The sequence below is a fragment of the Hyla sarda genome, chromosome 5 (genome assembly GCF_029499605.1).
Source record: "Hyla sarda isolate aHylSar1 chromosome 5, aHylSar1.hap1, whole genome shotgun sequence".
Classification (NCBI taxonomy): Eukaryota; Metazoa; Chordata; class Amphibia; order Anura; family Hylidae; genus Hyla; species Hyla sarda.
The window spans coordinates 212,017,491-212,032,755 of NC_079193.1; the positions used below are offsets into that span (position 1 = coordinate 212,017,491).

The following is a 15,265-nucleotide window of genomic DNA, read 5'->3' on the forward strand; positions in this document are numbered from 1 at the left end:
TGTGCCTCCAGCTGTTGCAAAACCACAACTCCCAAACATTCTCAGGCATGCTGGGAGTAGTAGTTCGGCAACATCTTTAGAGCCAGATGTTGCCGAACTACAACTTCCAGCATGCTTGGAGTTGTAGTTTTGCAACATCTGGAGGACTACAGTTTGCAGACCACTAATACAGTGGTTCCCAATCTGTGCCCTTCCAGATGTTGCAAAACTACAACTCCCAGTATGCCAAAACTGTCCAGGCATGCTGGGAGTTGTAGTTCTGAAACATCTGAAGGGCCAGATGTTACAGAACTACAACTACCAGCATGCCTGGACAGTAAGGGCTTGCTGAGGATGTGTAGTTTTGCAACATCTGGAAGGGCACAGTGGTCCAAAAAGTAGTTTACAGGGTCCCAATACAGCAATGCATGTCGCTTTACGGCGACGTGCATTGCTGTAAAGGGCCCGACCGCGGCTGAAGATCAACTCACCTGCCGCCGCCGCCGTCTTCATCGTCTGGATCCGGGTCGTCAGGGACGAGGTAAGTATTGGGGCTGGTCCCCAGCACTCCCCCGTCCCCCGCCGCGTCCTCCGGTCTTCCTCCCGTCCTCTCCGGACTTCAAGGGGCCGGGCAGGGCGGGAGGAAGTAACCGCCCCCCCCCCCCCCCCCCCCCTGCGATTGGCCGGTTAACTAACCGACATATCGCAGGGTATAGGAGGAGGTGGCCGGCTTGCCACCTCGCTCCTATTCTTTAGCATGGTCCTGGCTGTCTGTGACAGCCGGGATCATGCGAAATTACCGGGTGGTCTGGTCCCAGAGACCCGATCAGCCCAGTATCGCCGCAGATCGCAAGGGCGATTTCCCTTGCGATTTGCGGCGATCGCCGACATGGGGAGCCTACATGGCCCCCCTCGGCGTTTGCCCTGGGTGCCTGCTGAAGGATTTCAGCAGGCATCCAGTTCCAATCTCTGCCCGGCGAGCGGCAGAGACCGGAAAACGCCAGGACGTACGGGGACGTCCTGGGTCCTTAAAGCCCAGGGTGCGGGGACGTCCCCGTACGTCCTGGGTCCTTAAGAGGTTAAAGGGGTACTCCGGTGGAAAAGTTTTTTTCTTCTTTAAATCAACTGGTGCCAGAAAGTTGAACAGATTTGTTATATACTTCTATTAAAAATGTTTAATCCTTCCAGTACTTATTAGCTGCTGAACACTCTAGAGGAAATTCTTTTCTTTTTGGAATACAGTGCTCTCTGCTGACATCATGAGCACAGTACTCTCTGCTGACATCTTTGTCCATCCAGCTTTCTCAGGATGCCTGAGAAAGCTGCGCATGCGCAGCGAAACGCATTGCATTATTGTTAACCCCTACAGGACCCATGACGTAACGTTACGTCCCAACACCCTGGGTCTTAAGGACCAAGGACGTACAGTTACGTCATGGGCAGTTCTGGTCCCCGCCGTGCGCCGGGCGGGGATCGGACCTGGATGCCTGCTGAAATCATTCAGCAGGCATCCCGTGCAAATGCCCAGGGGGGTCATCAGACCCCCCCCCCCCCCCATGTCGGTGATCGCGGCAAATCGCAAGTGAATTCGCACTTGCGATTTGCACGATTACGGGTCTATGGTGACCCGGAATGTAAGGGGGATCGCGGGTGTCTAAGACACCCAGGATCCCCCTGAAGCGATAGGAGTGAGGTGGCACGGGTGCCACCCCTCCTATCCCTGCTATTGGTGGTCTAGACTCGACCACCAATAGCAGATCGGGGGCGGGGAGGTTAACTTTCGTTTTCCCCGTCCTGCCCTCCCACAATAGGCGGGGCAGGATGGGGAAATGACGGGGACCGGCGCCGAAGAGCCACTTACCGATCCGGGCGGGCGACGGAGGCTGCGGGCGACGGAGATCAGCGGGCGGCGATGACGTGCGGCTGGATCCGACGGAAGCTGGTGAGTTGCCTAGCAACATCTGGAGGGTACAGTTTGAGACCATTATATAGTGGTCTCTAACTGTAGCCCTCCAGATGTTGCAAAACTCCCAGCATGCCCAGACAGCTGTTTGGGCATGCTGGAATATGTAGTTTTGCAACAGCTGGAGGGCTACAGTTTGAGACCACTATATAGTGGTCCCTAAACTGTAGCCCTCCAGATCTTGCAAAACTACAACTCCTAGCATGCCCAAACAACTGTTTGCTGTCAGGGCATGCTGGGAATTGTAGTTATGCAACAGCTGGTGGACCACAGTTTGGAGATCACTTCGCAGTGTTCTCTAAAACTGTAGCCCTCCAGATGTTGCAAAACTGCAAATCCCAGCATGTCCAAACAACAACCAGCTGTCTCGGCATGCTGGGAGTTGTAGTTGCGTACCTCCAGCTATTGCATAACTATCTCCCAGCATGCCGTTCGGTGATCAGTACATGCTCGGAGTTGTAGTTTTGCAACAGCTGGAGGCAGACTGGTTGGAAAATACTGAGTTAAGTAACAGAACCTAACTGAAGGTTTTCCAACCAGTGTGTCTCCAGCTGTTGCAAAAGTACAACTCCCAGCATGCACGGTCTGTCAGTACATGCTGGGAGTTGTAGTTTTGAAACAGCTGGAGGTTTGAACCCCCCCCATGTGAACGTACAGGGTACATTCACACAGGCAGGTTTACAGTAAGTTTCCTGCTTCAAGTTTGGGCTGCGGCAAATTTTTTGCTTCAGCTCAAACTCCTAGCAAGAAACTCACCGTAACACACCAGTGTGAATGTACCCTAAAAACACTACCAGGGGTGTGTAAATTTTATAAAAAACTACTTGTCCACGGGAATAAAATGGAGCAAAATCTACTTGTCCCTCCTGACGATCCACTTGTCCGGGCCAATTTTCGCTTTTACCCTCAAATTTTTTCCTCCTCGCCCTATAATAGCCATAACTACCGACTATAAGGATATCTTTTAATTTTTCAATAACATAATCTCTGAACCCCAAAAAAATATATATCTCAAGGGAAGTGAAATTGAAATAGTAAAAGATAATTTTGCAGATTTGGTGGTTTTCTTTTCTGCACCATTTACCTTGTGGTTGAGGTAACATATTAGTTTTATACTTTAGGTCGCCTGATTACAGCGATACCAGATTTGTATAGTTTACATCATGTTTTACTAATTCTGAACTGTTTCTAATGTTTTAAATTCCCATTTTTTAACCCCTGTAGCTTTATTTTTTTTTTTCTGCATACCAGGCTGTATGAGGGCTCATTTTTTGCGCCATAATCAGTTTTTTGTATCGGTACCATTTTGGTATTGATCTGACTTTTTAATCGCTTTTTAACTTTTTTTTTCTGGGATATTATAAAAATTGCAATTCTGTGGTTTGATGTTTTTTTACATTTACCGTACGGGATACATAATGTTATATTTTAATAGGTTGTACAATTACGCACGAAGCGATACCAAATATGTTTATTTTTATTATGTTTACATGTTTTTATATAGGAAAAGGGAGCGATTTGAACTTTTAACATGGAAGGGGTTAATGCAGCGGTCTTCAAACTGTGGCCCTCCAGATGTTGCAAAACTACATCTCCCAGCATGTCCGGACAGCCAACAGCTGTCCTGGCATGCTGGGAATTGTAGTTTTGTAACATCTGGAGGGCCACAGTTTGGGGACCACTGGGTTAATGTGTGTCTTTCAAACTTTTATTAAAATTTTATTTTATTTTTTTACACTTTATTACACTTATGAGGAATTATTAGATTCCTCAGACAGATGAATAGAGTTCTATTGAACTCTATTAATCTGTGTGCTCTGTGATCCATTGATAGAGCCTAGTCCAGCCAGGCTCTATCAATGACAGAGCGGGACAGCAGGGAACAGAGGTAAGCCCTCCGGCTACCTCTATAGTGGATCCGCCCCCTTGCGATCGCGCTGCGGGGGGGCAATCCACCCCACTAGCCCACCAGGGAGCATTCACATGTCCCTTTTAGATGCCGCTGATTTAAAGGGTTAATAGCCAGCCGCGGCGATCGCCGCATGCTGGCTATTAGCAGCGGCCCCCGGCTACTGAGAACAGCCGGGGGCTGCAGAGTATGGAGCGGGCAGCAGTCCAGAGCCCGCTCCATACTCCCCTGTGAGCACCGCATGCATCTCCCCGTGCAGACGTGCTTCCTCCCCTCAGCTCTCCGAAGCTACAGCTGAGGGGAGTGAAGGCAGAGGACGCAGGTCTGCACGGGGAGCAAGAAGCCACGCCCCCTCATCTTCCCCCGCACGTCTGCAGAGCAGGGGAGAGAAGACAAATGCATAGTTTCTCATCTCCCCTGCTCTGCTTCGGAGGACACAGGTTTTTACAGCCGGGGGCTGCAGAGTATGGAGCGGGCAGGAGTCGGGAGCCCGCTCCATACAGTCTGCAGAGTGCTGCCGCGCTTGTCAGGTCCGGCCCTGCGGGCTAAGGGCCGGACAAATTCACCTGCCCTGCGCCCAAAACTGCTTGTCCCGGGCGTCGGGCGATAGGAATTCCACATCCCTGCACTACACTAACACATAATAAAGAGTAAAACACTACATATGCACCCCCTTACACTGTACCCCCCCAATAAAAATGAAAACTGTATTGTATGGCAGTGTTTCCAAAACGGAGCCTCCAGCTGTTGCAAAACAACAACTCACAGCATTTCCGGACAGCCACTGACTGTCCAGGCATGCTGGGAATTTAGCAACAGCTGGAGGCACCCTGTTTGGGAATCACTGGCGTAGAATACCCCTACGTCCACCCTATGCGATCCCTAATTTAGTCCTCAAATGCGCATGGAGCTCTCTCACTTCGGAGCCCTGTCGTATTTCAATGAAACAGTTTAGGGCCACATATGGGGTATCTCCGTACTCGGGAGAAATTGCACTACAAATTTGGGGGGGCTTTTTCTCCTTTTACCCCTTATAAAAAGGAAAAGTCGGGGCTACACCAAGCTTGTTAGTGTAAAAAAAAAAAAAAAAATTACACTAACATGCTGTTGTTGCCCTATACTTTTTATTTTCACAAGCGTTAAAAGGAAAAAAAGACCCCCAAAATTTGTAACGCAATTTCTCCTGAGTACAGAAATACCCCATATGTAGGCATAAAATGCTCTGCGGGCGCACAACAAGGCTCAGGAGTGAGAGTGCACCATGTACATTTGAGGCCTAAATTGGTGATTTGCACAGGGGTGGCTGATTTTACAGAGGTTCTGACATAAACGCAAAAAAATAAATACCCACATGTGATCCCATTTTGGAAACTACACCCCTCACGTGATGTAATAAGGGGTGCAGTGAGCATTTACGCCCCACAGTCGTGTAGGGGTGTAGTTTCCAAAATAGGGTCACATGTGGGGGGGGTCCACTGTTCTGGCACCACGGGGGGCTTTGTAAATGCACATGGCCCCTGACTTCCATTCCAAACAATTTTTTTCCCAAAAGCTCAATGGCGCTCCTTCTCTTCTGAGCATTGTAGTGCGTCAGCAGAGCACTTGACGTCCGCACATGGGGTATTTCCATACTCAGAAGAGATGGGGTTACAAATGTTGGGGGGGTCTTTTCTGCTATTAAAGGAGTAGTCCAGTGGTGAACAACTAAGGATAGGGGATAAGTTGCAGATGGCAGGGAGTCCGACCGCTGGGGCCCCCCCGCGATCTCCTGTACTGGGGCCCCAGCAGCCTGCGCGAAGGGGGCGTGTCGACCCCCGCACGAAGCGGCGGCCGACACGCCCCCTCAATACAACTCTATGGCAGAGCCGGAGCACTGCCTTCGGCAATCTCCGGCTCTGCCATAGCGATGTATTGAGGAGGCGTGTCAGCCGCCGCTTCGTGCAGGGGTCGACACCCGACATCTGGCCGGAGAGCCTGGCCCCCGTACAGAGAGATCGCAGGGGGCCCCAGCGGTCGGACCCCCTGCGATCTCAAACTTATCCCCTATCCTTAGGATAGAGGATAAGTTTTTCACCACTGGACAACCCTTTAACCCTTGCAAAAATGTGAAATTTGGGGGGAAGCACACATATTAGTGAAAAAAATTTTTTTTTTTTACATATGCAAAAGTCGTGAAACCCCTGTGGGGTATTAAGGCTCGCTTTATTCCTTGTTATGTTCCTCAAGCAAAATTTGCTCTCAAAAAGCCAAACATGACTCCTTCTCTTCTGAGCATTGTAGTTCGCCCGTAGTGCACTTCAGGTCAACTTATGGGGTACCTCCATACTCAGAAGAGATGGGGTTACAAATTTTGGGGGGTATTTTTTGCTATTATCCCTTGCAAAAATGTGAAATTTGGGGGGAAACACACATATTTTAGTGAAATTTATTTTTTTTATTTTTTTTACATATGCAAAAGTCATGTAACACCTGTGGGGTATTAAGGCTCACTTAATTCCTTGTTACGTTCCTCAAGGGGTCTAGTTTCCAAAATGGTATGGCATGTGTTATTTTTTATTTTTTTTTTTGCTGTTCTGGCACCATAGGGGCTTCCTAAAGGCAACATGCCCCCCAAAAACCATTTCAGAAAAACGTACTCTCCAAAATCCCCTTGTCGCTCCTTCGCTTCTGAGCCCTCTACTGCGCCCGCCGAACAATTTACATAGACATATGAGGTATGTGCTTACTCGAGAGAAATTGGGCTACAAATATAAGTATACATTTTCTCCTTTTACCCCTTGTAAAAATTCAAAAATTGGGTCTACAAGAACATGCGAGTGTAAAAGATGAAGATTGTGAATTTTCTCCTTCACTTTGCTGCTATTCCTGTGAAACACCTAAAGGGTTAAAATGCTGACTGAATGGCATTTTGAATACTTTGGGGGGTGCAGTTTTTATAATGGGGTCATTTGTGGAGAATTTCTAAGATGAAGACCCTTCAAATCCACTTCAAACCTGAACTGGTCCCTGAAAAATAGTGAGTTTGAAAATTTTGTGAAAAATTGGAAAATTGCTGCTGAACTTTGAAGCCCTCTGGTGTCTTCCAAAAGTAAAAACACGTAAATTTTATGAAGCAAACATAAAGTAGACATATTGTATATGTGAATAAAAAAAATATTAATTTGGAATATCCATTTTCCTTACAAGCAGAGAGCTTAAAAGTTAGAAAAATGCAAAATTTTCAAATTTTTCATCAAATTTTGGGATTTTTCACCAAGAAAGGATGCAAATTACCACAAAATTTTAACCACTATGTTAAAGTAGAATATGTCACGAAAAAACAGTCCTGGAATCAGAATGATAACTAAAAGCATTTTAGTTATTAATGCTTAACCAGCCTAGCGGTATTCCCGAGCGTGACTCGGGGTTAATTTTCGCTGCTAGAAGCGGTAACCCCGAGTCACGCTCGGGGTAGAATTGCAGAGTTGCTGTGCGGGCTGCACAGTATATCGCAAAAGCAATCAAATCGCGATTCTTGCTTTTTGCGATGTAGTGATGCAGCCCCCGGGAAAATATGTGATTATCTGCTCGGGTCGGCTCCCGTTGCGGGGGCCGGCCAGAGCAGGTAAAGACATATACTATAAAAGTCAGTGTTTCTCAACCAGGGGGCCTCCAGATGTTGCAAAACTACAACTCTCAGCATGCCCGGACAGCCAAAGGCTGTCCGGGCATGCTGGGAGCAGTAGTTTCACAACAGCTGGAGGCCCCCTGGTAGAAAACCCTGAACTAAGTGTAAAAGTAAAAAGGAAGAAAATAAAAAAACCTTTTGCTCACCTAGTCCCGGTCCCTGAAGATGTCGTTCCCCTCCGTGCGCTCTGTTCACTGCTCTATTCATCTTACAGGACCTTTCCCTTTTCAGCCAATCACAGGCCACAGTGGTGTAAAGCCTGTGATTGGCTGAAGGGGAAAGGGCTTGTTCTGCAGCAAATACACTAGGTTTGAAATCTGCCGGCAAACCTAATGTATTTGCTGCAGGACAAGAAGGTGACAAGGTGACAAGGGGGGAATGTGACACAGGGGAGAATGTAACAAGGGGGGGGGGGGAATGTGACAAGGGGGGGGGGAATGTGACATAGGGGGGAATGTAACAAGGGGGGGGAATGTGACAAGGGGGGGGGGAATGTGACATAGGGGGGAATGTGACATAGGGGGGAATGTGACAGAGGGGAGAATGTGACAAGGGGGGGGGATGTGACAGGGGGGAGGAATGTGACAAAGGGGGGATGTGACAGGGGGGGAGTGGAATGTAACATGGAGGGGGGAGAAGGTAACAAGGGGAGAATGTGACAGGGGGGATGAATGTGACGGGGGGGGAGAGTGTAACAAGGGGGGAGAATGTGACAGGGGGGATGAATGTGACAGGGGGGGGAGAATGCAACAAGGGGGGGGAATGTGACAGGGGGGGAATGTGATATGGGGGGGGGAATGTGACAAGGGAGGGGGAATGTGACGGGGGGAGATGTGGAATTTCAATGCAAAAAATTGTACCGCTTTTGGTACAAATTTCCAGACTGAATCATACCGCTAGGGAGGTTAACCCCTTAAGGACCAAGGACGTACCGGTACGTCCTTGGTTCTGCTCTCCTGATATAACGCGGGGTTACACAGTAACCCCGCGTCATATCACGGCGGGCCCGGCGTCATAGTGAAGCCGGGACCAGCCTCTAATAGCGCGCAGGGCCGATCGCTCCGCCGCGTGCTATTAACCCTTTAGCCGCGCACTCAGAGCTTTCGGCTAAAAGCGAAAGTGAAAGTTGCCGGCTAGCTCAGTCGGGCTGTTCGGGATAGCCGCGGCTAATCGCAGCATCCCGAACAGCTTACAGGACAGCGGGAGGGCCCCTACCTGCCTCCTCGCTGTCCGATCGCCGAATGACTGCTCCAGGCATGAGCAGTCATGCGACAGAATCGTCGATCACTGGTTTCCTATGAGAAACCAGTGATCAATGATGATCAGTTATAGGTCCCTATGGGACCTATAACACTGCAAAAAAAAAAAAAAGTGAATAAAGATCATTTAACTCCTCCCCTATTAAAAGTTTGAATCACCCCCCTTTTCCAATAAAAAAAAAAAAAACTGTGTAAATAAAAATAAACATATATGGTATCACCGCGTGCGGAAATGTCCAAAATATAAAAATATATCATTAATTAAACCGCTCGGTCAATGGTGTGCGCGCAAAAAAATTCCAAAATCCAAACTAGTGCATTTTTGGTCACTTTTTATATCATTTAAAAATGAATAAAGAGCGATCAATAAGTCCTATCAATGCAAAAATGGTACCGTTAAAAACTTCAGATCACGGTGCAAAAATGAGCCCTCATACCGCCCCATACACGGAAAAATAAAAAAGTTATAGGGGTCAGAAGATGACAATTTTAAACGTATTAATTTTCCTGCATGTAGTTATGATTTTTTCCAGAGGTCCGACAAAATCAAACCTATATAAGTAGGGTATCATTTTAATCGTATGGACCTACAGAATAAAGATAAGGTGTCATTTTTACCGAAAAATGTACTACCTAGAAACGGAAGCCCCCAAACGTTAAAAAACTGCGTTTTTGTTTTTTTCAATTTTGTCGCACAATGATTTTTTTTTTTCCATTTCACTGTAGATTTTTGGGCAAAATGACTGACGTCATTACAAAGTAGAATTGGTGGCGCAAAAAATAAGCCATCATGTGGATTTTTAAGTGCAAAATTGAGAGTTATGATTTTTTAAAGCCAAGGAGCAAAAAACGAAAATGCAAATACGGAAAAAACCCCGGTCCTTAAGGGGTTAAAGTGACAGTGGTCAGATGTGCAAAAAATGCTCTGGTCCTAAGGTGTAAAATGGCCTGGTCCTTAAGGGGTTAATAAACCTGATGGTTGTTACTTTTAACCTGTGAGTTCTGCGTCCTGATCAGCACTACAAAATCCTGGTATTACGAAGTCCTTTCTCTCTACTGATAATACAACTCCAGGAAGGCTGCAGACGGACCTCCTTTCAACTACACACCTTTACCATTGTGTGTATGTTGGTGCACAACCCCTTTTGGTAAGCGGTATTGAATCCCTCCTTGCTCTATACCCTTACCACCTACGTTACTCCACAGGGAGCACCTTTTTGTTTTTTTGTTTCAGATAGTTCCTGACATGGAAAGAGGTGTCAGCAGAGAGCACTGTGGTCAGAATAGAAAGAACTACCTTACTTCCTTTGTAGTATACAGCAGCTGATAATACTGGAAGGATTAAGATTTTTAAATAGAAGTCATTTACAAATCTGTTTAACTTTTTGGCACCAGTTGATTAAAAAAAAATAATAATAATGTTTTCCACACAAGGCTAGGGAAAAGAATTGGATCAGGACCTAAAAAATAAATAAATAAATAAATAAAAAAAAAATCTTTTTCACCGGAGTACCCCTTTAATTCTCATCTTTATAGTTTTCACTTCTATTAATTCCTGGTAACCCTGCCATTTTATCTTCCAGATACCTATTTATTACTACTTTGCATACCTGCCGTTATATATTACCTTGGTTCCCTGTTAAAAATCTATGTCTTCCTTTAGCGTAACAATATTCCATGTTATGGTTACTAGATTTTGGAGGTAAAACATTGATTCAAGGATTTATTTTAGTTGCAAGATTTGGGGTCAGGATTTGTTTTCAAGATAAAGGGGGGGGGGGGGAATGAATATTGCCTCATTTTTTGCCTTCCTCTGGATCATCACTGCAGGACAATAGGCTAATTTGAGTGTATTCACAGGACTGAACACATCATCTTCAAATCCTGTGCATCAAATTTGTGCAGCATACTGTACAGGTGACTAGACCCTTTGGATGGGTTTATGTTTGTTTGTCACCCTCACAAATTATAGTACTAGTATTGGTCTTTTTGTATCTTTTATTGTTAAAATACATTTCTATTTTGTTGGCCCTTTAACATCAAGTAATGACTACTCAGACCTTTTTTTTTTATTTTTGTTTTTTTCAAATATTAACATTTTTAAGAAGGATTATTTTATTTATTTGTTCTTTCTGTATTACAGCTACAATAAGGATCTCTATGAAGAGGGTAAAATGATGTATAAACTCAACCATGAACGAATTGTAAAGTTGCTGGGTATCATCATAGAAGATGGTAACTACGCTTTGGTCATTGAATACATGACTAAAGGAAATTTGTTACATGTTTTAAAACAGGTAAAATGCCATGTCATATTTTATATAAAGGCCTTTTTACACTGCCCAGTTATTGTCCTGACTTGCAAGTTTTGAAGCAGTCATGAAAAATCACAATTCTATATTCTGGATCATCAAGGGGGGTCCTGATTAGGGCTATATACCTTTTTTTGAGGATATTTGGACAGGGGTTGTCCACAAGTTATCCCTTATCCACAGGACAGGGCACATCTATCAGATCCCACCACTGGAACCCCTGCCGATCCTGAGAACGTCAGTAAATTGTGGCCACAGATGGACAGAGAGGCCATGAAGGTCCATTCATTGCTCCATTTATTGTCCTTGAAGCTTCTTTACATTGCCAAGCTAAGTGACTAGCAATTTGAAGCCCGCTGTGAATAGGGAAAACATTGCTAAAGTGAGATTACACCTTTGGTTTGGTTATCCAGGAATAGAAAAAAACAGAGCTAATTTCTTTCAAAATCGCTCCCTGTCTGTCTCCAGTTTAGGTGTGGTTCTGCAGCTCAGTTCCATTGAAATGAATGGAGCCAAGTTGTAATACCACATACAACTTGGGTACAGACATGGAGCTGTTTTTGAAATAAGCTAGCTCTGTTTTTCTATTCCTGGAATACCCCTTTTTATATATGTGTTACTGAGAGCCAAGTCATCGTGTCTAGAAATTATGAAAACTGTACATTTGCACTTATTCAAATTGGATGTGATGTAAAATGTTTCCTTTTCTATGTACACTGATCAAAAAAATAAAGGGAACACTAAGATAACAAATCCTAGATCTGAATGAATGAACTAACCTTATGGAATACTTTCGTCTTTACATAGTTGAATGTGCTGACAACAAACTCACACAAAAATTATCAATGGAAATCAAATTTATGAACCCATGGAGGTCTGGATATGGAGTCACACTCAAAATCAAAGTGGAAAACCACACTACAGGCTGATCCAACTTTGATGTAATGTCCTTCAAACAAGTCAAAATGAGGCTCAGTAGTGTGTGTGGCCTCCATGTCCCCGTATGACCTCCCTACAACACCTGGGCATGCTCCTGATGAGGTGGCTGGACCACAGCATCCGCCAACTCCTGGACAGTCTGTGGTGCAACATGGCATTGGTGGATGGAGCGAGACATGATGTCCCAGATGTGCTCAATCAGATTCAGGTCTGGGGAACGTGCGGGCCTGTCCATAGCATCAATGCCTTCCACTTGCAGGAACTACTCACACACTCCAGCCACATGAGGTCTAGTATTGTCTTGCATTAGGAGGAACCCAGGGCCAACTGCACCAGCATATGGTCTCACAAGGGGTCTGGGGATCTCATCTCGCTACCTAATGGCAGTCAGGCTACCTCTGGCAAGCACATGGAGGGCTGCGCGGCCCCCCCAAAGAAATGCCACCCCACACCATTACTGACCCACCGCCAAACTGGTCATGCTGGACCAGAACATTCTCCACGGCGTCTCCAGACTCTGTCATGTCTGTCACATGTGCGCAGTGTGAACCTACTTTCATCTGTGAAGAGCATAGGACACTAGTGGCGAATTTGCCAATCTTGGTGTTCTATGGCAAATGCCAAACATCCTGCACGGTGTTGGGCTGTTAGCACAACCCCAACCTGTGGACGTTGGGCCCTCATACCACCTTCATGGAGTCTGTTTCTGACCATTTGAGTGGACACATGCACATTTGTGGTTTGATGGAGGTCATTTTGCAGGGCTCTGGCAGTGCTCCTCTTGCTCCTCCGTGCACAAAGGCAGAGGTAGCGGTCCTGCTGCTGGTTTGTTGCCCTTCTACGGCCTCCTTCCCGTCTCCTGATATACTGGCCTGTCTCCTGGTAGCGCCTCCGTGCTCTGGACACTACGCTGACAGACACAGCAAACCTTCTTGCCACAGCTCGCATTGACGTGCCATCCTGAGTGAGCTGCATTACCTGAGCCACTTGTGTGGGTTGTAGAATCCGTCTCATGCTACCACTAGAGTGCAAGCACCGCCAGCATACAAAAGTGACCAAAACATCAGCCAGGAATAGGAACTGAGAAGTGGGCTGTGATCACCAACTGCAGAACCACTACTTTTATTGGGGGTGTCTTGCTAATTGCCTATAATTTCCAACTGTTGTCTGTTCCACTTGCACAACAGCATGTGAAATTGATTGTCAATCAGTGTTGCTTCCTGAGTGGACAGTGTGATTTCACAGAAGTGTGATTGACCTGGAGTTACATTGTGTTAAGTGTTCCCTTTTATTTTTTTGAGCAGTGTACATTTGGACAGTAAACAAGATGCAAATATCTTTTGCAAGGTTATCATTTTAGTCTCAATATGTAAAAAGACCCTGTTATAAACTTCCACTGTTTGAAACGGATATACCTATTACATGCATGTAGGCACCATGGTTTGTCATTAGTATAGTTATCATAGTTAGCAAGATTTTATATCTATCTCTGTTTAGTAAGATTAATTTTGTTATATTTTGCACATCTAGGTGACAGTACCCATTTCAGTAAAGGCTCGATTTATTCTGCAAATTATTGAAGGAATGATTTATCTGCATAACCAAAATGTAATTCACAAGGATCTGAAACCAGAGAACATATTAGCCAATGACGAATTTCATGTGAAGGTAATTTTTACATGTTTTATAGTGGTTTTAATAATTGTGTTTTTTTTCCCCCAGACAAATGCTGGCAAAACACTATAAAGAACACATTGCATTTTTTGGTAAAAAATGCAATTATTAAAAATGCAGCAAAGTAAAAAACATAGAGTACCTCTTTAGGGTGTATTCACATGTACAGTATCCTGCACATACTTGATGTGCAGGATTTGAAGCTGCAGATTTTATGCTGCAGATTTTTATGTAAACTAAATGACTGAACACCGCTTCAAATCTGCAGCATCAAATCCTGTGTATCAGATATGTGCAGGAAACTGTACAGGTGAATACACCCTTAACCCCTTTACTCCTTGCCTGTTTTGACCTTAATGACCAATGCAAATTTTCTAAATCTGACGTGTCCACTTATTTGGTAATGACTTTTAAAACACTTTTACTTATGAGAGCGATTCTGAGATAGTTTTCATGACCTATTGTGCATTTACATTACTGGTAAATTTTGATATATTCAACAGTTTTTGTTAACTCCGAAATTTTATGAATATTGCATTTTTCTAGATTTTACATTTTATGCTCATACGACAAATAGTCATGTCGCACCAAGTTAATTAATTCACATCTACAATATGTTTACTTCCCATCATTTGATAAACATTCTTTTACTTTTTTAGAATGTTAGAAGGTTTATAATTTAGCAGCAATTTTCCAGATTTTCAAGAAAATTTATAAATCTGATTTTTCAGGGACCAGTTCAGTTCTGAAGTGGAATTGAGAAACATAGAATGTGTCAGCAGATAAGAACCATTTGGCCCATCTAGTCTGCCCAATAATCTGAATACTATGAATAGTCCCTGGCCCTATCTTATATGAAGGATAGCCTTATGCTTATCCCATGCATGTTTAAACTCCTTCAGGGGCCTCAATTTTAAAAACTGCACCCCTTAAAGTAGTTAGAATGACATTTAAAGAAGTTTATTAACCCTTTAAGCGTTTCACAGAAATGAAAGCAAAGCAGAGGCAGAATTTTAATTTTAATTTTTTTTTTTTGCCGATTTTCTATTTTAATCCCCTTTTTTTTTATGTAACACAGTAGGTGTGTCTCACACTCAAGCCATAGACATGAAGGCGTGCTGTGTGGATTTTGGGGACTACTTTTAGTTTAGGATATTTTGTTGGCATCATATAAAGTTGCAGAGGCATTGAGGTGCAAAAATAGTTTTGGGAGACAAGTTGACTCTTTCATTTGTACTATTCTGGCGTACATGTGACACTCGTTTTTTAATTTTTTATGAGGTGGTAATTAATAAATAAAAATCTATTCTGTTTTTTATTTAAAAAAATTAGGCCATGCGGTATAAGTGACATATTAACTTTACTCTGCAGGTTATACGATTATGGCGGTACCAAATTTATATACTTTTTTAAAAATATTTTAGTACATTCATAGCAAAAACTCTTTTGTAATAAAAAAAAAATAATAATAATGTAACACTAATAGATGCTGCAGTCAGTGTCCGCAGCATCAACAGGGTTAACCCAGGATCAGAGCATAGCTCCGATTCTGAGTTCTGCAGG

At 44.4% G+C, this 15,265-nt stretch overlaps 1 protein-coding gene across 3 annotated transcripts in view; it reads left to right on the forward strand.

Moving 5' to 3' along the window:
- RIPK1 (receptor interacting serine/threonine kinase 1) overlaps window positions 1–15,265 on the forward strand; it is a 64,925-nt gene that overhangs the window by 16,650 nt on the left and 33,010 nt on the right. For 2 of the 3 annotated variants that reach the window (XM_056521051.1, XM_056521049.1), the window contains 3 exons: window positions 10,638–10,694; window positions 10,921–11,074; window positions 13,559–13,696. In XM_056521051.1, the coding sequence (XP_056377026.1) occupies window positions 10,638–10,694; window positions 10,921–11,074; window positions 13,559–13,696 (349 nt within the window). The remainder of the gene's footprint in view (window positions 1–10,637; window positions 10,695–10,920; window positions 11,075–13,558; window positions 13,697–15,265) is intronic. The other variant, XM_056521052.1, reaches the window with a different exon arrangement.